General features: G+C 40.1%; 1 protein-coding gene across 2 annotated transcripts in view; it reads right to left on the bottom strand.

The window, feature by feature from the left end:
• Positions 1 to 21,485, bottom strand: part of LOC132152212 (E3 ubiquitin-protein ligase TRIM7-like) — a 145,074-nt gene that overhangs the window by 114,466 nt on the left and 9,123 nt on the right. The window contains exons 1-7 of one of the 2 annotated variants that reach the window (XM_059561008.1): positions 19,129 to 19,225; positions 18,770 to 18,859; positions 17,025 to 17,578; positions 16,805 to 16,900; positions 11,254 to 11,487; positions 11,036 to 11,174; positions 10,900 to 10,935 (exon numbers count right to left, since the gene is read on the bottom strand). In XM_059561008.1, the coding sequence (XP_059416991.1) occupies positions 10,900 to 10,935; positions 11,036 to 11,174; positions 11,254 to 11,487; positions 16,805 to 16,900; positions 17,025 to 17,578; positions 18,770 to 18,857 (1,147 nt within the window). In that variant the 5' untranslated portion in view covers positions 18,858 to 18,859; positions 19,129 to 19,225. Of the gene's footprint in view, positions 1 to 10,899; positions 10,936 to 11,035; positions 11,175 to 11,253; positions 11,488 to 16,804; positions 16,901 to 17,024; positions 17,579 to 18,769; positions 18,860 to 19,128; positions 19,226 to 21,485 lie in introns of those variants that run through there. The other variant, XM_059561009.1, reaches the window with a different exon arrangement.

Below are 21,485 nucleotides of genomic sequence, written 5' to 3' on the forward strand. Positions count from 1 at the left end.
CTCTAGTCTGGTCCTGTCTTCACAGTAATTGCACTCCTGTTAATTGCACCAGGTGCTGTCACTTTATTGTCATTAGCCTCCCTATAAATATCAGTCTTTCCTTGTTGTTTGTATGGAGTCCTTACCCTTCGTGTTATCAGCCTTCTCGTCTTCCGAGATTCACCCTAACCTCTCGTCTTCCGAGTTTCCTTTCCTGTTCCCTCCTTTGTTTATTTGTTTGTTTATTTTTGGACTGTCTGTTTGGCTTTGACCTCTGCTTGTTCCACCACGAATTGGATTACCCTTAATTTAATAAATACTTGTGATTGGATCTACTCTCTCCTGTGTCTCTCTGGTACACGAATCGTCACATACACAAACAGGGGCGTGGTCTTGTTGCGCTCCGACGGAGAAGAGGAAGAGGTGCGTTTGTGTTTGTCGCCATGTCGTCGAAACTCTGAGTCCAATCACCTTTGTTTGGGCTTCCCAGGGACGCTGTACTTGGAGATTAATGGTTACAATTTATGTTTAACTCGGTTCCCGAAAATTATAATCCACATGTAAAACTATGTGCAGCACATTTTGCTGAGGACAGATTCCTCAATCTCAATCAGTTTAATGCTGGATTCGCACAAAGATTATTCCTGAAAGATGGAGCAGTTCCCTCTTTGTCTGGAGAAGGCGTTGTTCATGGACCACAACCGTAAGTGTATTTTATTATTTTAATTGCTGCGTTTAACAGTTTCTGTAACTTATTACACAAAGGGCAATTCTGTTTAGCTTTGTTAACTAGATGTTAGGGCTGTGCAAAAAAATCGAATGGGATTTTCATGCGCATCTCGTCAGTAAAAACGCTCCTGTGATTATAAGTACATCTCCAGCACATGCTCCTGCCCACTTGCTTCTCAAAACTAGCCCAATTGCGTTTCCAGGAGGGCAGTGCGCACTCAGCTGTTGTCGAATCACAACACAGGAACCGCTGGCACAATCACAACTCGTCATGTATTTCTGAAGGAGGGACTTCATAGAACAAGGAAGTCATCAGCCCGTTTTTATGACAGTGAAAAACAGCGGTATACAGATAGGTGAATTGTGTGAAAAATACAGTTTTTTTTACATGTGAAACATGAACATGTTATATTGCACACTGTTAACACAATCAAAGCTTCAAAAAAGCACGAAAAACGGGACCTTTAAGTACCTTGAAGTACCATGTACTGTACATACTGTTGTATATGAATATAGTAATCATGCAGATCTAATATATACAGTATGTCAAGATATTACCAGCGTTGTAAAGTAACAAAGTAAAAATCCTTCATTACAGTACTTAAGTATATTTTGGGAGTATCTGTACTTTATTGAGTTTTTATATTTCAGGCAACTTTTTCTTTTACTCCACTACATTTCCAAATTAAAATGTATACTTTTACTCTGATACATTTCTCATAAGAAAATTTGTTACTACAAAATAGTCAGAAGAAAACAGACTGCAGGAAAGCAGGTTTGACAAATCAGATGTCTGGCATTTGCAAGTTAGGCCCCGTTTACACGATGGGAAAACGCAGATATTTCCCTGCGTTTTGGCCTGTCATTTACACGAAAACGCAGTTTTTATCCCTGAAAACGATTATTTCTAAAAACTCCGGCCAAAGTGGAGATTTCTGAAAACGTCGGTTATGTGTTGCCGTGTCAACTGGGAGAAACGGGGTTTTTGGTTCTCAAACGTCACATTATGCGCCAGAAAATGCTTAACGTCATGCGAGCGCCCTATGTTTAGAGTTTGTTTGGGTAACGTTACTGTTTGATCATGGATGCTGTTAAGGTGGTACTCATTTTACGTTTGTGCAAACGCTTTTGGTCTGTTTGCATTTGCAAACACAACTGCTATGTTGTTTTGAAAGGAACAGGAAGTTGCTCGATTTTGAGGATTCTGATTGGCTTGCATGGCTTTATCCTTCTCCCTACACTGCCGCCCATAGGTTTGGCATAGTTATAATGGCGCTCGACGGCGTATTTATGCGGGTTGATGTAAACGACAACTTTTTTGAAAACGTTGTGTGCACGATGTTATTTTTGAAAACGGAGGGGGGGAAATATTCGTTTCTCTAAATACCCAGCTATGTGTAAATGTGGCATTAGACTCCTAAAAACATCTTTGCTCATGTTCAAACAAGTGTGTGCCACCCACAACCGCGGATTATTTCATTTCCCACTCAAGTCGAGGCCGATATACAGCACCGTCTGCAATGATTTGGTAAGTGTAGTTGTAATGTGTTACGTTTATGAACTTTCTGTTTCCTTATTTGGTCTTCCTGTTCTTGTTTTGTTAATTGATTATTCCACACCTGTCTCCAGTTCCCTCATTACCTCCTGTGTGTTTAAATACCTGGTGTGTTCAGTTCTCCCTCGTCCGTGATTCTATAATGCTGTTATTGTAACCTAACCTGATGTAGTTTTAATGTGTTGTATATTATTCAATTCAATTCAAGTTTATTTGTATAGCGCTTTTTACAATACAAATCGTTACAAAGCAACTTTACAGTAAATTATGTTTCTACAATATTTAGTAGTAGCTAGTAGTTTGTGCACGTTTGACAGGATTTTAGAAAAATAAAAATAATAATAATAATACAAGACGTAGTCAGCTAGATGATTAACTATCAATATTATCAATTAATAGTAATTATATGATGCAGTCACACATGTAGCAATAATTGTGAGTTCTGTTTGTTGATTCAAGGTTAGGATCATCTGGGGTCCTCTGAGGGTCAGCATTATCTCTTCTCAGGTGTTCTGGATCCAGACTGGAGCTTGTGTAAATCCTAGTTACCACGGGATGTAAATCCAAGCTAAAGAATAAAAATGCAGATGCAACTACACTCACAATTTAAGAGATACATTATTCGAATGCTTGGCGAAAGAGAGGCGTTTTTAATCTAGATTTAAACAGAGAGAGTGTGTCTGAACCCCGAACATTATCAGGAAGGCTATTCCAGAGTTTGGGAGCAAAATGTGAAAAAGCTCTACCTCCTTTAGTGGACTTTGCTATCCTAGGAACTACCAAAAGTCCAGCGTTTTGTGACCTTAGGGTGCGTGATGGATTGTAGTGTGGTAGAAGGCTAGTTAGGTACACATGAGCTAAACCATTTAGGGCCTTATAGGTAAGTAATGATATTTTGTAACTGATACGGAACTTAATAGGAAGCCAGTGCAGAGACTGTAAAATTGGGGTAATATGCTAATATTTTCTTGACCTGGTAAGGACTCTAGCTGCTGCATTTTGGACTACCTGTAGCTTGTTTATTGACGAAGCAGGACAACCACCTAGAAGTGCATTACAATAGTCCAGTCTAGAGGTCATGAATGCACGAACTAGCTTTTCTGCATCAGAAACAGATAACATGTTTCGTAGCTTGGCAATGTTTCTAAGATGGAAGAATGCAGTTTTTGTAACATTGGAAATATGATTTTCAAAAGACAAATTGCTGTCTAATATAACACCCAGATTTCTGACTGTAGAGGAAGTAACAGTACATCCGTCTAGTTGCAGATTGTAATCTACAAGATTCTGTGTGGTGTTTTTTGAGCTTGAATGGTTTTGGGACGTGACCTAAAGATAACGACGAGTTAATGATATTGAGAAGCGGTTCTTCGGCTACAGGTAACAGCTCTTTTAGTAATTTAGTGGGTACAGGATCTAATAAACATGTTGTTGGTTTAGATACAGTGATAAGTTTATTTAGCTCTTCCTGTCCTATATTTGTAAAGCACTGCAGTTTATCTTTGGGTGCGATGGATGAAACTGAAGTGTTAGACGCTGTAGAATCTACATTCACTATTGTATTTCTAATGTTATCTATTTTATCAGTGAAGAAATTCATAAAGTCATTACTATTTAACGTTGGTGGAATATTTGAATCAGGTGGCATCTGGTAATTTGTTAATTTAGCCACTGTGCTAAATAAAAACCTTGGATTGTTTTGGTTATTTTCAATGAGTTTGTGGATATGCTCTGCCCTAGCAGTTTTTAGAGCCTGTCTATAGCTGGACATACTGTTTTTCCATGCAATTTTAAAAACTTCCAAGTTAGTTTTTCTCCATTTGCGTTCAAGGCTACGAGTTACTTTCTTGAGAGAGTGAGTATTACTGTTATACCATGGCACAGTACGTTTTTCTTTAACCTTTTTCAATTTGATGGGGGCAACAGCTTCTAATGTATTAGAGAAAATAGTGCCCATGTTGTCAGTAATTTCGTCTAATTCATGTGTATTTTTTTGGTACAAATAGCAGTTGAGATAGATCAGGCAGGTTATTTGCGAATCTGTCTTTGGTGGCTGGAACAATAGTTCTGCCCAGACGGTAACGCTGAGACATATAGTTAATATCAGTTATACGCAGCATGCACGATACAAGGAAATGGTCTGTAATATCATCACTTTGGGGTACAATATCTATAGCAGTAAGATCGATTCCATGCAATATAATTAGATCTAGTGTATGATTAAAACGATGAGTGGGCCCGGTTACATTTTGCTTGACTCCAAAGGAGTTTATTAGGTCAGTAAACGCAAGTCCTTATGTATCATTTGCATTATCAACGTGAATATTAAAATCTCCCATGATTAGCGCCTTATCAACTGTAACTAGAAGGTCTGAGAGGAAATCTGCAAATTCTTTTAGGAATTCTGTATACGGCCCTGGTGGTCTATACACAGTAGCCAGAGCAAGAGATACATTAGACTTCTTTTGCATGTCTGACAGTGTAACATTTAGCAGAAGTATTTCAAAAGAGTTAAACCTGTATCCTGTTTTCTGGGTAACATTGAGAATATCACTATATATTGTTGCAACACCTCCGCCACGACCAGTCTGACAGGGCTCATGCTTATAACAGTAGTTTGGTGGAGTAGACTCATTTAGACCAAAATAATAATTTGGTTTTAGCCAGGTTTCAGTCAAGCAGAGTACATCAAAACTATTTTCTGTGATCATTTCATTTACAATAACTGCTTTGGGTGTGAGTGATCTAATATTTATGAGCCCAAACTTTAAAAATTGTTTTTGTTCATTTACTTTACATTTTTCTGGTTTAATTATGATAAGATTTTTTCTAGATCCTACATTATATTTTGACCTCACTATTCGGGGAACAGACACATTCTTAATAGTTTTTACAGCGCAAGTACTTTTATCATTTTTTTTATCATATTATCTGTTATTCCCTTTCTATCTTCAGTAAACTCCTCATTTTGATCACGATCCTCCTCAAGCTCTTTATCCTACATTAGCACACACCCTACTTGTAACAGAATCACGGACCTAAACAGTTTAGTTAGCGGCGTTTTTCTTTCCTTTTGGTTTTTGTTTTCCTCCCTGCTATTCCAGCAGTCCTAATCCTAATGCCTGGAGCAACTGGACCGTTCGCTGGAGGACCATACCAGGGACTTTCTAGATCTGGCTAGCCTTACCCACTTCCCCGACCGCTCTCTTTCAAACTTCTTCTACACCGGCCTGAGCGAGCGGTGTAAGGCACGCCTACCAGCGAACGGTCCCTGAGAGGATTTCGCCACTTTCGTGGAGTGGGTGCTGGAGATAAATGGATCTTCATGGACCATCTGCACCGCCGAAGAGGATATCTCCAGCCCCACTCCCTACCCAGAGACCAGCCAGCCGCCATCATGCCGCACGTAGCCAGAGCCCACCGCAGCCAAAGAGCCCGAGCCTTTCATTGACAGGGAGCAGGACCTCAAGAGCGCGTCTGACCAGGTGTGTGAGCCGGCAACACCGTGCATCATAGGAGTTTTAGTGGAGATCGAGGGCGTGGAGGAAAGCCCTGCCCACACTTCTGCGACTGAGGGTGAGCTGTTTTCGTTTTCTGAAAGTTGTATGGAGCAATTTATGGACCTCATGGACTGGTATATGGAGGTAATTCCTGAATCCCCTGTTTTTCCGCTGGTTCCGTCCAGCCCTGATCCCCCTGTATACCCTCTGTCTCCCACTCCCACCTCCTCCAGTCAGTTCCTCTGCTCCATTTTCCGCTGGCTCCTCCCTCCATCCACTCCGCCCTGGTTCCTAGCTCCTTGTTCCCTCTTCACCTGCCCCTTGCCTGCCCCACGCCCGCCTCCAGAACCCCCACCCTACCTCCGCTGGTATTCCTCTTGCGGTGTGATGACGCACCATTCCGGGAGGGGGCGAACTGTTACGTTTATGAACTTTCTGTTTCCTTATTTGGTCTTCCTGTTCTTGTTTTGTTAATTGATTATTCCCCACCTGTCTCCAGTTCCCTCATTACCTCCTGTGTGTTTAAATACCCAGTCTGTTCAGTTCTCCCTCGTCCGTGATTGTATAATGCTGTTATTGTAACCTAACCTGATGTAGTTTTAATGTGTTGTATATTATCTGTTATTCTCTTTCTATCTTCAGTAAACTCCTCATTTTGATCACGATCCTCCTCAAGCTCTTTATCCTATGTTAGCACACACCCTACTTGTAACATAATGATGTGCAATCTGATATTATCAAGTGGTCTATATCACATTCATTTATTAATCTTTTAAAACTCAATATTCCAGGCATTCTAAATTGTACACTGCAATAATAAACTTTGACATATCATGGCATTTTTTAAGAACCTTGAAGTACCATGTACTGTACATACCATTGTATATGAATATAGTAATCATGCAGATCTAAGATATACAGTATATCAAGATATTACCAGTGTTGTAAAGTAACAAAGTAAAAATCCTTCATTACTGTACTTAAGTATCTTTTGGGAGTATCTGTACTTGAGTTTTTATATTTCAGGCAACTTTTTCTTCTACTCCACTACATTTCCAAATTAAAATGTATACTTTTACTCGGATACATTTCCCATAAGAAATTGTGTTACTTACTACAAAATAGTCAGAAGAAAACAGACTGCAGGAAGGCAGGTTTGACAAGTCAGCGGTCTGGCGTTTGCAAGTTAGACTCCTAAAAACACATTTGCTCATGTTCAAACAAGTGTGCGCCACCCACAACCGCAGATTATTTCATTTCCCACTCAAGTCGAGGCCGATACACAGCACTGTCTCCAATGATTTGGTAAGTGTAGTTGTAATGATGTGCATTTATATAATTTAGTGTAGCCCTATAGTTAACTTAATCTATATCACACATAGTCTATATTCATGGACTATATTCATGGACTTGCCATGAAAGTGCGCAAACAAGGTCACGCCGTGAGGCTGCCTTGATGAGCGTTATCTTTCTGACAATAGCCCTCCAGCTCAGACGAGCCTTCCATTTCTGCCTGATCTCCATAAAGAGATCGAAAAGAAATGAAAGAGACCGTTTCTTCTCGCATCCATCGGTTTCGGCATTAGACTTAAATGTGCCGACATCGAGGCGATGCACGAAAGTGGCTATGAGAGGATACCCCCTGTAGAAAGAGCTTTCTTTCTGCTGGGGAGACATCCTCTCTTAATCTCCCTCCTTGCCATTCAAGCCCTTCAAGTAATAAATCTCGCTTTAATGGCAAGGCATACCCAGCAGCAGGTCAGGCTGTGGCTTTATTACACACGATGGTGATGCTTCAAGCATATAAGACTGATCTGCTAAGAGATCTGGATAGAGGCGAGTGCCTTTCTCCTGATCAGGTAGCCGAGCTGTGCCACACCACAGATCTCTCTCCAGGTTACCAAGCAGGCCGCCTCTGCCATAGGCAGGACTATGGCAGCCAAAGTGGTAGTGGAGAGACATCTGTGGATGAACCTGGCAGATATTGGGAAGAAAGAAAAGGCTTTCTTATCGATGCTCAGGTTTCACCTTCTGAACTTTTCGGTAGTTCCATTGAGAGGGTGATCGGGAGGTTCGGGGAGATGAAGGCGCGCTCCGCTGCTTTCAGATCCTTCGTTCCACGAAGGTCCAGGTCTGAGTCTAAACAATGTAGGGCTCCTGGCCTGTCTCGATCTGAGGATCAAAAACGGGCACAGAAGGCTAGTGTCACAACTCGCGCTCCTCCCCCACCTGCGGGAAGGGGTAAGAAGAATTGTGGGTCACAAGGAGATAAGGACCTAAGGGATGTGATCCAGATAAGGCATGCATTCTTGTCTGAATCAGAGTGATACAGAGGTATCTACTCATTCCCTTTGGGGACTTTTAAACTTCTGCTTTTATCCTTCTCTTCCTAACTCCCTTATGTTAGGTGGAAACCTCTCGCATAACAGTCTCCTATGCTGGACCTATGTATTTGGCTGGTTCTATGTTCATAACAACCACCTTACTGATGGTCCGGACTAAAAGGAGGCGCACCTTGAACGGGGCTCCAGCGCAGGAGGGTGGGTGAGTATGTAACCCTTTCTGTATATAATTATGTGTATTAAATTGCTCGTGGTTATGTGTCTACTAATAAACTAGAAAAGTTTCCTTTTACAGTGCTCAGTTACAGTGTTTTCTAAACACTCGCCAGCACCAGCCATCCAGCTTCATGTTCCGGTATTTGGCTGCTGAGATCACAGGCTTCTGCGGGAGCCTCGCTGATCATCAGAACTGGCACAGCACTGCAGGGAATTTCATGGATGTCCGGCCAGGTCACCCTGAGGGGTCTCCTTGCCACTTAGTTGTGCTGTCGCATCCAACGGGAAGTGGAGGTGGCAGTTACAGAAGTCTTCTTGTATATGTTGCCTCAGGTGATGCTCCCCTCGCCAGAAATTTGAGCTTGCCTCTCCCGTGCGGTTCAGTGCCTCTGCGATGATTATTACCTTTAGGTACACACGCTATGCTCTGTGTACTTTCTGAAAACCACATGGTGGTTAGTGTGCACGTGACCTCTTTGCACACTTTTTAAAATCCACGCAAGTGGTAAGTGTGCACGCAAGACTCTGCACACTTTGTGTAATACTGTACGGTAAGGGTTACATGCTCCACCTCATTCACCACCTCGTAACCATGGTTCCCTGAGTAGGAAACAAGACACTGCGTCCTCTAGCTCCCTGCCATGCCTTGGACGCAAGCTTCAGACGAAGAAGTGAATGAGTCTCCTGGCTTGCTGTTCCCTGCTCTCTTTCTGTCACTTGTGCCTCTATATTTCCCTCTTTTTCTTCCTCTATCTCCATCTCCTCATCTGATCTATTACTTTTCACTCTCTGCCCATCTAGGAACAAGCCCCAATTTAATATTTCAACATTAATCTATTATTTTAACCATCACTACTACTCTTGCACCTAATCCATAAGCCCACCTTAAATATTGATACAAAACATTAAACAACTGATACACTGGAATATAGTGATTAATATTATTATTACTGTTGTAGTTGTTGTCTAAAATTGTACGCCTTTGCAATGTAAACAAATGACAGGCTACATGTGTTATTCTTACCTGTTGTGCTCTTCATGAACCAGCTGAATAGGGATCCACTGCCTTTTTCTGCCTCAAGCAGCTCCTTCTGTTTTTTTATTATTTAATCTCTTTGCACTGCAGAACACACACACACAAAATCAAAAGGCCATTTCATACCTTTTTCCTGAAATCTACTAGGGTCACATCTCCTTCACACTGCACTTTGATGTCAGGTCAGGTATATTATTCATTTCATATTGACATTGATATTTTTACATTTATTTCCAGAGATATTATTGAGTTTACAGGCTAAAGTGGTCTTACTCTTGTAAACACTGTTGCTATTGGAGAAATAATAGAAATGTAATTATATTTTAAATTAATATATTTGCTAATTTAATTTAATATATAATTTAATATATTATATATATTAATATAATTGCTCAAACAACCATGATCATAATATCATGGTATTTTTTTCATGTATCTTAAAGTACCATGTACATACCTTGGTATATAAATATAGTTATAATGCAGATCTATGATATACAGTATATCAAGATATTACCAGCTGATGTACAATAGTAATATCACAGGCTATTTTGTAGGGGAGTCACTACCTTGATACAACAGTTTATTAAGGTCACAATAGTTTCGTTTTTTGATCTTTCAGGCAATTTCACTTTGTCAGGTGGAGATGAAAGGGAAAGAAGGCATGAACATTTAAGTGAACATAAATCATTTATTGAAAAAGCATAATATATTTACTTTACAAACATCTTTTCAGAAATTGAAAAACAAATAATAATAATAACAAAAATGTAATCTTTATTTTAATCCTATATTTCAAATTATCAGTGTTAATGTATTATTATCATTGACAGTTGTGATGATTAGTGGGCTTGAGTTTCTACCTCCATCATTTTTGCATGGGCTAAAATATGGATAAAGTTTTTCAGTGAAAGACTGACCAGTGAAAGAGTAGATATGAGAGCTGGACTCTGCATCATAAAAGGAGACCAGACCCTCCTCATAATCCACAAACACACCGACCCGCTGCGGCTTCACTCTCAGAGACAGAGAGACAGAAGGACTAGAGAGAGCCATATATTCATTTCCATTCCTCAGCCGCACAATCCAGTATCCATTACCGGGTCTTGCTGTGATTTTTCCCTTCCTGTTAATGGTTTCTCCGGCCACTCCTAAATCCCATTTAGTCTTCCCCTTCACCTGAACCTCAAAATAAAATTTCCCTGAGTAGAAACCCTCCTTTCCCAGTACACAGACACATTTATCAAATCTCTCTGGTTTGTCTGGGAGTTTCTGATCAGTGTCTCCATGCCTCACTTGTTTTCCATCATCAGAAAGGATGAGATCAGGATGAGCTGTATCAGGATCCAGAGTCATATCCACTGAGAAGACAGAATATGAATCAAAACCTCACAATACAGATAGTTTGTGATGCTGATGTTTATATATATATATATATATATATATATATATATATATATAGTGTGTAATCAGATTGTAGTGCAGTAATGAAGCTGTGAGTGTATAAATGTAAACTAGTGTAGTGCAGAGAGCTCACTTTACCTGCATACTGCTGCATCCACTTCAGCTCTGTAGAGACTAATGACAAGAAAACATAATCAGATCTTAATGTTATATTTAAAGAATTGAGTACATCGTCAATTTTCTCTCAGATTATGTATGCACTGATGTACTGTACCAGTTTGTGTTAGTTTCTCATCTATTGTGTCCTTCAGTTGAGTCAGAGCTCTCCTCAGAGTCTCCAGACTGTCATGAGTCTTCATACTGATCTCAGACCAGTTCCTGGTGTTTCTAGGGCTGCACAGGGATGAGTAAACCTACAGCAGAAGAGAGGAGAAATCCTTCAGCATGTCATATCCTGCATTATGATTGATCAGAGAGAACATGTTGACTGACCTGTAGGAAGTGGAGGTGATCTTCAGTGTGTGAGAGCTGCTCCAGCTCAGTGTTTCTCATCTTTAGCTCAGTGATCTCCTGCTCCAGCTCTTCAATCAGCTCTTGCTCCTGTTTCTCTGCTGCTTTCTGCTGTTCCTCCATCATCTCCAGCAGTTCAGTCTGATGTCTCTCAATGGAGCGGATGAGACCAGTGAAGAGCTCGACATGAGCTGCTTTCTCCTTCTCTGTGTTTCTCTGGTCAACCAAGACAGTCAACAAATTATAAGCAGTGTTTACTAAGATCAGAATCAGTGTTACTGTTGCTCATAATTCAGTGTTTTTAAGGGGTTTCCAAATTAAGGAGTTACAGGTAATCACAGTCATCTACATCCAGACAAATAGTGTTATTGAAAGTGTGCAACAATAAAATAAGAATTTAAGAATTAATATTAACTCCGGAGGGGGGGGAGTAGAGTGCAGTGTCGTGGGTACCCCCCGGCCTGCAAGGGGCGATGGGGGTATGTGGCGAGTGGGGCGGTGCCGAGAGCCGTGGGAACGGAGCGAGGCCGGTGGAGTGATTGGAAATGAGCGACACCTGCTAGACCCACCGGTCTCAAGTCCCACAGAGGAGATGGAAGCATATAAAACAGGAGCGACGACAGTGACGACAGTGACGGACGAGAGAGGACCAGGCCTGCATTTATTTTGTGTTTTGATTTTGTTTGTGCGCGGCAGTCGTCCGTGAGGGGCTGTCGCACTGTTTTGTCTTTATTTTAATATTAAAGTCTTATTTTATTGTCCGCCGGTTCCCGCCTCCTTCTTCCCGATGAGTATGAAGTTTGTACTGGGTTACAATATAACATATTAATAGATTAATTGAATAAAGACCAAAGATTAGATTTACCCCAAACAAATTATATTTGATCTTGAACCACTAAAGAGAGACCAGAGCCCGCTACACATGTCAGAAGGTCTATCCGAGGTGAGAGTGCTCTAGGCGGATACATGATCACTGAGCTTCCCCTGCTCGCATGGAGCTTGTCTCCGAAAATCGGCGAAACACATTTTTAAATAGATGCTGTTTTTATAAATAAACTACATATCTGAATTTACAGCAACTACATTCAGCCATGATAACAGTAATATTTTGAGAATTATCCTAATAAAAATGGTGGTTGAAATAACAATGCTGCGTGAACTCAAATGGCAGAAGCCCCCCCATGACGCAAATTCGAGTCTGTTGTGAAGCGAATTTCACGCGCGAATGAACTCAAAATGTTTAAGCGTCCAACTACGCGCGAATGGTGTGATGCACAGTAAGAGATAATGTAGTGCAAGAGAGTGTGCGTGCAAATCACTGACACACTTAGCTGATGGCAAAGCCAGGAGCAGAGCTGTCTTAAAAGACAGAAGCTTAAAGGATTACTTCACTTTCAAATTAAATTTCCTGATAATTTACTCAACCACATGTCATACAAGATGTTTACATCTTTTTTTTCTTCAGTTGAAAAGAAATTAAGGTTTTTGATGAAAACATTCCAGGATTATTCTCCTTATAGTGGACTTCAATAGCTACCAAATGGCTCAAGGTCAAATTTACAGTTTCAGTGCAGCTTTAAAGGGCTCTGCATTATACCAGATAAGGAATCAGGGTCTTATATAGCGAAACAATCAGTCATTTTCTAAAAAGGTATATGCTTTATTAACAAAAATGCGCACCTTGCACTGCCCTGCGGTGAGCGTCCATGACTTCACGTAATACATAATTACGTTGAAAAAGTCACACTTGATGTAGCCTTAAAGGTATAGTTCACCCAAAAATCAAAATTATGTCATTAACAACTCACCCTCATGTCCTTCCAAACCCGTAAGACCTCCGTTTATCTGCGGAACACAGTTTAAAATATTTTAGATTTAGTCCAAGAGCTCTCAGTCTCTCCATTGAAACTGTGTGTACGGTCTACTGTCCATGTCCAGAAAGGTAAGAAAAACATCATCAAAGTAGTCCATGTGACATCAGAGGGTCAGTTAGATTTTTTAGGAATAATAAGGAATAATAAATTTTGGTCCAAAAATAGCAAAAACTACCACTTTTTAATCAGCATTGTCTTCTCTTCCGTGTCTGTTGTGAGAGAGAGTTCAAAACAAAGCAGTTTGTGATATCCGGTTCACGAACGAATCATTCGATGTAACTGGATCTTTTTGAACCAGTTCACCAAATCAAACTGAATCGTTTTAAACGGTTCGCGTCTCCAATACGCATTAATCCACAAATGACTTAAGCTGTTAACTTTTTTAATGTGGCTGACACTATTGGTTTGTTTGTTGAGTTCAAACAAACCAATATCCCGGAGTAATTAATTTACTCAAACAGTACACTGACTGAACTGCTGTGAAGAGAGAAGTGAAGATGAACACCGAGCCAAGCCATATAACGAACAAAAGACTGACTCGTTCTCGAGTCAAGAACCATTTCTGATTTCCGATTCGAGAACCGAGGAGACGATGATACTGCACATGTGTGATATAGTGTGAAGCAGACCAACACACAGAGTGATTGATTCTGAACTGATTCTGTGCTAATTTTATGAGCCCAGGTAAACCGAAGACTTGAATCAAGGGCAATCATCGCCAGTGACTCCATTACGTTGAGCGCATAAAAAGAACCGGTGAACCGTTTTTTTCAACTGGTTTATTGAATCGAACTGTCCGAAAGAACTACTGGTGATCCGACAACCGATGCAACCGGTTCTTGGCTCGTGAACGAGTCAATGTTTCGTTCATTATCTGGCTCGGCTCAGTGTTCATGTTCAGTTCTCTCTTCACAGCAGTTCAATCAGTGTACTGTTTGAGTAAATGAATTACTCCGGGATATTGGTTTGTTTGAACTCAGAGGGAGTGTCAGCCACATTAAAAAAAGTTAACAGCTTAAGCCATTTGTGGATTAATGCGTATTGGAGACACGAACCGTTTAAAACGCTTGGTGAACTGGTTCAAAAAGATCCGGTTACATCGAATGATTCGTTCTCGAACCGGATATCACAAACTGCTTTGTTTTGAACTCTCTCACAACAGACATGGAAAAGAAGACAATGCTGGATAAAGTCATCGTTTTTGCTATTTTTGGACCAAAATGTATTTTTGATGCTTCAAAAAATTCTAACTGACCCTCTGATGTCACATGGACTACTTTGATGATGTTTTTATTACCTTTCTGGACATGGACAGTATACCATACACACAGTTTCAATGGAGGGACTGAGAGCTCTCTGACTAAATCTAAAATATCTTAAACTGTGTCCCAAATTTAAACGGAGGTCTCACGGGTTTGGAACGACATGAGGGTGAGATGATATGATAGATATGATAGGGATGATAGATTTTGCCGTTATAATGGGAGATTATCTCTAATATCTAATATATAGAGGTGGTGTTGGCGCAGTGGATAAGACGCATGCCTTTGGTGTGAGAGACCCGGGTTCGAAACCACTGTGAGTCACCAATGTGTCCCTGAGCAAGACACTTAACCCCCAGTTGCTCCAGAGGTGTGTGACCTCTGACATATATAGCAATTGTAAGTTGCTTTGGATAAAAGCGTCAGCTAAATGAATAAATGCAAATGTAATATCTCTGGGCCATCTGGGTGCAATCAAAGGGCAGAGTGGAGCAAAAGCATAGAGTAGCACAATGTGCCATGGGTGGGCCAGAGCGTCCACACTGAGCGGGGCATCCTTGACCTAGATCATGAAGCTTTGAGGAACGCATAAAACCTCAATGCCTGATATGTGATGCCCTTGCAGGTGGGGCAGAAAATATTTCAGTGTCTTCCAAACAGTAAGGAGCCACAAATAATTTTTGTGGGTTGAGTGGAGTGAAATTGCTTTTGCTCTCAATCACTCTGAAGCCAAGGGCTGTGACATGAGCAAGCACACAGGCAGTGTTTTGCATCAACTTCTCTCTTGAATCAGCTTTAATCAGCCAATCGTCTATGTATGTCAGGATCCTGAGACGAAGACATTTTTTTACATTTTTTTTTTATGGTGGCCACAGTGAAGTACATTTTCCTCCAGGGTTTAACAGGTGAACGGCCCACTCTGCTGCACGGTTGCTTACAGTGGGATCTATGAGCCCTGCCTGCATTATGAGAATGGCGTCCCGTAGCAGGGGGGTTAGGACGCTGCACAGAGGGCATCTGGCATGGTGCGGGCATTGTAGGAAAACAAAATTTGAAAGCCCCATCCAACTTTTTCTTATCATCACAGCACTGCTGCATAAGCGATGGCAGGGCCGAAGAGAGCCTGGTCAGGCTCAACCGGTGCTCCAGCGATGCGTTGCCTCTCACTGTTAGGGAGCAGTTAAAATGACCTGGTAAATAAAAAACAGACCTATTCATCTCCTTCTGGTTGATGGGTCACACATACCGAGATTTGGCATATCCTTAACTTCAAGACCCGCAAGGCCATTGTTGAGATAAAGCGGATCTCCCCAGTAGTGCTTCATATGTTTAGCAGATGCCGGATGGGAAGAAGCTGCTTTCTAGGGCTGACACATTCAATTTTAAGGCATGCGGCTGCTCGCTTACAACAACTCAAGGAGGACCAATTGGGGTAGGGCTATGAGACATAAACTTGAGGGGCTACTGATGACAGGATGGCCTCCCTGTCATCTGAGGCGTCAAGAAATCCCCAAGCAATGACTAAAGTTCTCAGAGAAATCAATGGCTTCCTGAGCATGTTGAAGACCCTAAGACCCACACAGAAAGGATGGGGATCCTTAGCGGTGTTGAGGGTGCCGCACGTGGATGGGAAGGCTTGTGACTGATTGTCCGCAGGGGTAGCCACGTTCAATTTTGACAGAGTGATGAGTAACGAACAGTAGATGGAGTGAGGAAAAGGTGAGGTAAGAGGCGGGCAGCCAAGTAACAAGTTCGAGCGTGAGCAGTTAAAATGACCTGGTAAAAATTACAAACACGTCTGGCGGAGGCTGATCCAAAGATGTGTCCTCCTGAAGACAATAGTGAAAGTCAAACAAACCAAGGAGCTGTGAGGAAAAGGTAGCAAAGGTCCAAAAAGGTGCTAGGGCTTTATGCGTTTGGTTAAGGGGCAGTCCCTTACCTGGCATTGGGCACACACTCCTGTCTGTCAAGCCAGACTTGGTGCAATTGGATGCTTCTGCAGAGGTCAGGCACGGATGCCCTTCCCATAGCTGGATCTCAAAAATGAGATGATAAAAGAGAACATATTTTCTGTGGGAGCAGGATTGAAAAATCCATCCCACACAGGTCTGTACTCCAAACTGAAGTCCTAAAAATTGGCCACTTCAAAGGGCCTTCCTGAAAGGGTACAAGTGATGGACACTTTTCACTCCCATTATTTTTTTGTGCTTGTTTAATTTGTGACACAGATGTTGAAAGACGACACTGAATAGTGTTATAAAGGAACTGTTTTTGGTCCCCTTCAGGACATAGGGATGAACCCTTCAGAATGGAATGCAGCCACCCAACTAAACTAATGCATATACATTATATATAATAAATATTTAAATTAATTTCCTTAGATTATTTTAAACTCACTTTTCTGACTTCTGCTGAGTGTTTGAAGTCTTGAATCTTCTTGATTCTGTCCTGGATCATCTGCTGCATGTCTTCATGTGTCTTCATCAGCTCAGTCTATACATAGAACAACACAGACACATACATCATAACAGAGATTAAACAATATGTTTTCTTAGTGGACTTTTATTTCACAACAGGAAATAAAACCTGATTCCTTTAAAAGTATAATCACTTCTACCTTCTTCTCTTCACTCTCCTCTTCTATAGGAACAGTGTTGTGGTTCTCGTGGTCTTTCACAGTGCAGATCAAACACACAGATGTCTGATCATCTCTACAGAACAGCTCCAGAGGTTTCTCATGTTTCTGACATATATAGTCCTCCAGATTACTCACAGGATCCATCAGTTTGTGTTTCTTCAAACCTGTCACTCTCAAATGAGGCTCCAGGTGAGTTTCACAGTAAGAGCTCTGACACACCAGACACAACTTCAGGGCTTTCAGCTTTCTTTCCTCACAGATGTCACACAGAACTTCAGGATTTTTCTCAGGACTTTTCGGTTTATAGTGCCCTACAATCTCTCGGAGTGTGGTATTAATCTTGAGATCAGGTCTTTGCTTGAATGTTTCTTTACAGTATGGACAGCTGCAGGTCTGGCTGTGGTCCCAGTGTTCATTCAGACAGGTCTTGCAGAAGTTGTGTCCACATGGAGTGCTGACTGGATCAGTGAACACGTCCAGACATATAGAGCACTGAAGCTCCTCAGTCAGTGAGGCACTGGAGGATGACATACCTAGATGGAGAAATGTTGATAATACTGGTCTACTAAACGTTTATAAAGATGTGTAGAAAAAGTACAAATACAAAAAAAAAAAAAAAACATTTAATTTTTCTTTACATTTTTTAACATTTTAATTTACACATTTTGTGTCAATATTAAATAAAAATGCTTAGAAAAGATTTAAGTCTTTTTCACATATTCATGTGTAGTTTAAGAAATCAACACAATTAGGTATTTTCACACAGCATTTAACACAATATGTGTAGACCGATGTGCTAACACGTTTATGTATAGTTTTTAAAGATGTCAGTTATTAAAATTAGCTAGTGTGAACCAATAGGGACTAACGTTATGGTCTTTGGCAGAATCCAGTCAGCTTATAATCCTTTTAGTGCTAATGACAGCAACGTGCCATTTCATTTTACTTCTGTATTGTTTAATGCAAAATATCTTATTTATACCATAATCGCTTTATTATGTTAATCGACTACCTCACGTCAAAACCACCTAGCGAGGAGACAAAGACGATTTCATTTTCATTTTCATTTTATTTCACTTTGTTTTTCTAAAAAAAAAAAAAAAAAAAAAGATAAATTGTGCTTGTACTGGTAGATGATTTAAAAGTTTGCTGAAATTATTAGCAATATGTCATAAGTATAATGCTTTGGAGCCACTGGTGCAGATCAGGTAGATTACAATCTAAATTTGCAATCTTTATTTTCTCCTCTCCTTTTGGAAGCCATGATCTCCACTTGAGGACTGAGTGCATTTGTGTTTGTGGACATGCATACAGACTAGGGAAAATACTGATTTCTGTCTTCAGAGAAGTTAATTTATTCCCAAAGGTGGACAAAAACATTGTGTTGGCTTTCAAAAGGCTATTTTGATTATTACTTTTACTCCTATGCTGTGGAAAAGATGGAGGAGTACAGACATTGATAATAAGAAATGTTTTTAGAGCATCAAAGAGACTTCTTTCAGAATAATTTTGGCCACCAGTGTACATCAATCCAGCAAAGTTTGGAAAAAAAAAGTAAAATGATTATGAAGGTGAGGTTATGTGTCATGTTACCTAATGAGATGTGTTGGACATTTCCTTTTTGACTGCTTAAAATTGTACATATATTCTGCAGTTATCGTAATTGTTGATATTTCATCATAATAAATATTTTGACAATAAGCTAAGCAACCAATGAAACTCACATGGATGATCATCAGTACTCCCACTTCTATTTTCTTGTATGTTTGATGATGTCAGGAAAGATTCCTCAACTGCTTTTGCTCTCTCCATGCCTTTTGAAGACAAAAAACAAAAAAAAAAACAAAAAAAAAAATACAATGAGGGAGGAACTGCTGGTTATATTATAGGAAAAGTACTCTCTCTATATATAAATGTTTAGCTGCAGTATAAGAGGTTTGTGTTTTCTGATATAATTTCATTGCAGTAATCAGCCGAGTATTTGACACGCTTCGACCTGCTTCTGTTCAGCTCATTCCAGTCTGACATAAAACCTACTAAACCAAACCGGTTCAGGACAATCTCTCTTATATGTATCACTTACCTGTGAATATCAGATGTGTCCACAAGGTTCTTCGAACGATTAAGTTTTCCACAGTTGGACGATTTTAATCTTTTTTCAGGAGTCCATATGGTTGTTGACCAAGTTAGTTTCACTTTCTTAGAGTCTCTCACTGAACTACAGTGATGTCAGAGCTCCTCCTGTTTTTAAACATTTAAATTTGTCCCTGTATTGGGTGTGTTGGTGTCTGTTTGTATCAGGACTGATGTTTCTGTCAGCTCATGAAATAGAGATTTCAGCGGACTTACAAATCTTGATAGTTCAGCAACATTTGTGAAGAGTTTCAACGTAAATCTAGCAACAAAATTACTAAATTGACAACAGAACGCCATGCTCTGGTGGCGCTGCTATGCAATTACATACTGAACAACATGCCTTTAATGGGCTACTGTAAAATACACAGGAAAATGTTTCAGAAATGCTGAGAAGTTAATGTTTGTATAATGTATAGGGATGGGTACTGAAACCCACTATCAAATGGACTCCGAGGATAAATTATGAAAGACCAGAGTATTGATAAGCTCTCTGCTGTTGGTACTGGAGAGATCAGGAAAACATACATTTATATTACTATATAGACATTATCTTGCAAATTTTATTTCACCAGAGTCACCAGCTGTTTTGTCTATGATGTAAACTATATATATATATATATATTTAAACTTAAACTTAACATCAGAATCAGCACAATCATGATTGTTGTAAAATGCTGTCTTTACTGTTGTTAAATTGCGGGAAATGTTTGATAGTAAAATGCTAAAAGCACAATATTTTGCGCATGAGACGCTGTTCCCCAGGCTGAAACGGGTTTACCCGCTCCAATATGCACCGCAACTAGACAGGCAAATTACACTTTGTGCTTTGGGTGCATGTCCAAGCGATCATATACACACAAAATATGTCAAAATGGCCAGCTTGGAGAGTGTTCACTTGAACACAGTTTATGTCTTAAGTGGACGTGAACAGTTGGGAGAAAATCTAATGTGTGTCAATATATATTGTTTTAACAGCAGTGATTGGCACTTGGGCCATCAATGTTAATCAAACAACAAAATACAAAGAAAAATTTTTGGAGCTAGGGAAGGTGGAGGGGTTCAGAGGAACTCTGAAAGTGTGTTGCAATGCTCAAGCGAATTCTAATCAGACATTTAAATGTAAAGAAGCAAGCTCATTGGCTGCATTAGCAACATGAACCAATCATCTTGTGACAGGTCAGTTATGTTAAAGACCAATAGTCTGTGCCATCTAGAGTTTCATGACAGAACTTGGTATATATCTGGAACATTGAGAGCAAGAGACTAAAACACACAGTAAACTACAATTCTACTGAATTATGAAATTGAATTATGCATGGGGAGAATATCTCCAGAGTGTTAGTGACACAAAGCAGAGCCTGAGAGACAGCAGGTGAATGTGTGTATCGTATCTGACCTCAGTGTGTTTCTCTACTGTACACCACAGTGACCCTCAGCATGTGTGTGTTCATATGTTAAACACTGTGGTATCACAGTCTAATTTGTTACACTTTTTATTTAAGGTTAAGATGTTATTATGTTTTCATTATTATTATGTTTCTCCACATATATTCTAAGTTTTGGCAATATTAGATCTTTTTACAGTCATGCCAAAAAAGGAACTTTAAATTGAATTGAACTGAATTGAGAGAGAGAGACAGAGAGAGAGAGAGAGAGAGAGAGAGAGAGAGTGAGCTTCTGCAAGAAATGTCTTCATAAAGAGCTGTTGGATGGAGATAAAGATGTGTGTGATCTGAAGAAACTGCAAGACAATATATATATATATATATATATATATATATATATATATATATATATACCAGACCGTTCTCATCCCAAGGCGTCATATACTGACACTCTTGACATTTCGTCAACATCCTATGCACATGGCACCCTCTAGCGTCAATATTAGAAGCAGATAAAAATGGGCCAGAAGGCGCCTCCTAGCGGTCTAACCCTAACCCTAACCCTAACCTTAACCCATAATATTGACGCTAGAGGGTGCCATATGCGTTGGATGTTGACGAAATGTCAAGAGTGTCAGTATATGACGCCTTGGGATGAGAATGCGTTATATATACTGAATTACAATTACATTACAAAAAGTTTTTAAAAGCATGATAAGTTATATGTTACTGTGCTTTAACTACACATAATGTCACCAGAGTAAAACTACAGTTACTATGGTAAAAATATGGTAAGTGTTGCGGTAACTGGGCATTTACTACCAGGATCTAGTAGCAAACCATATCATTTATTTATTGAACATCTTATTCCTGGGATCAATAAATAGGAAATTAATTAAATTAACCCCTCTATGTTAAA

Source organism: Carassius carassius, chromosome 10 (assembly GCF_963082965.1).
Source record: "Carassius carassius chromosome 10, fCarCar2.1, whole genome shotgun sequence".
NCBI lineage: Eukaryota > Metazoa > Chordata > Actinopteri > Cypriniformes > Cyprinidae > Carassius > Carassius carassius.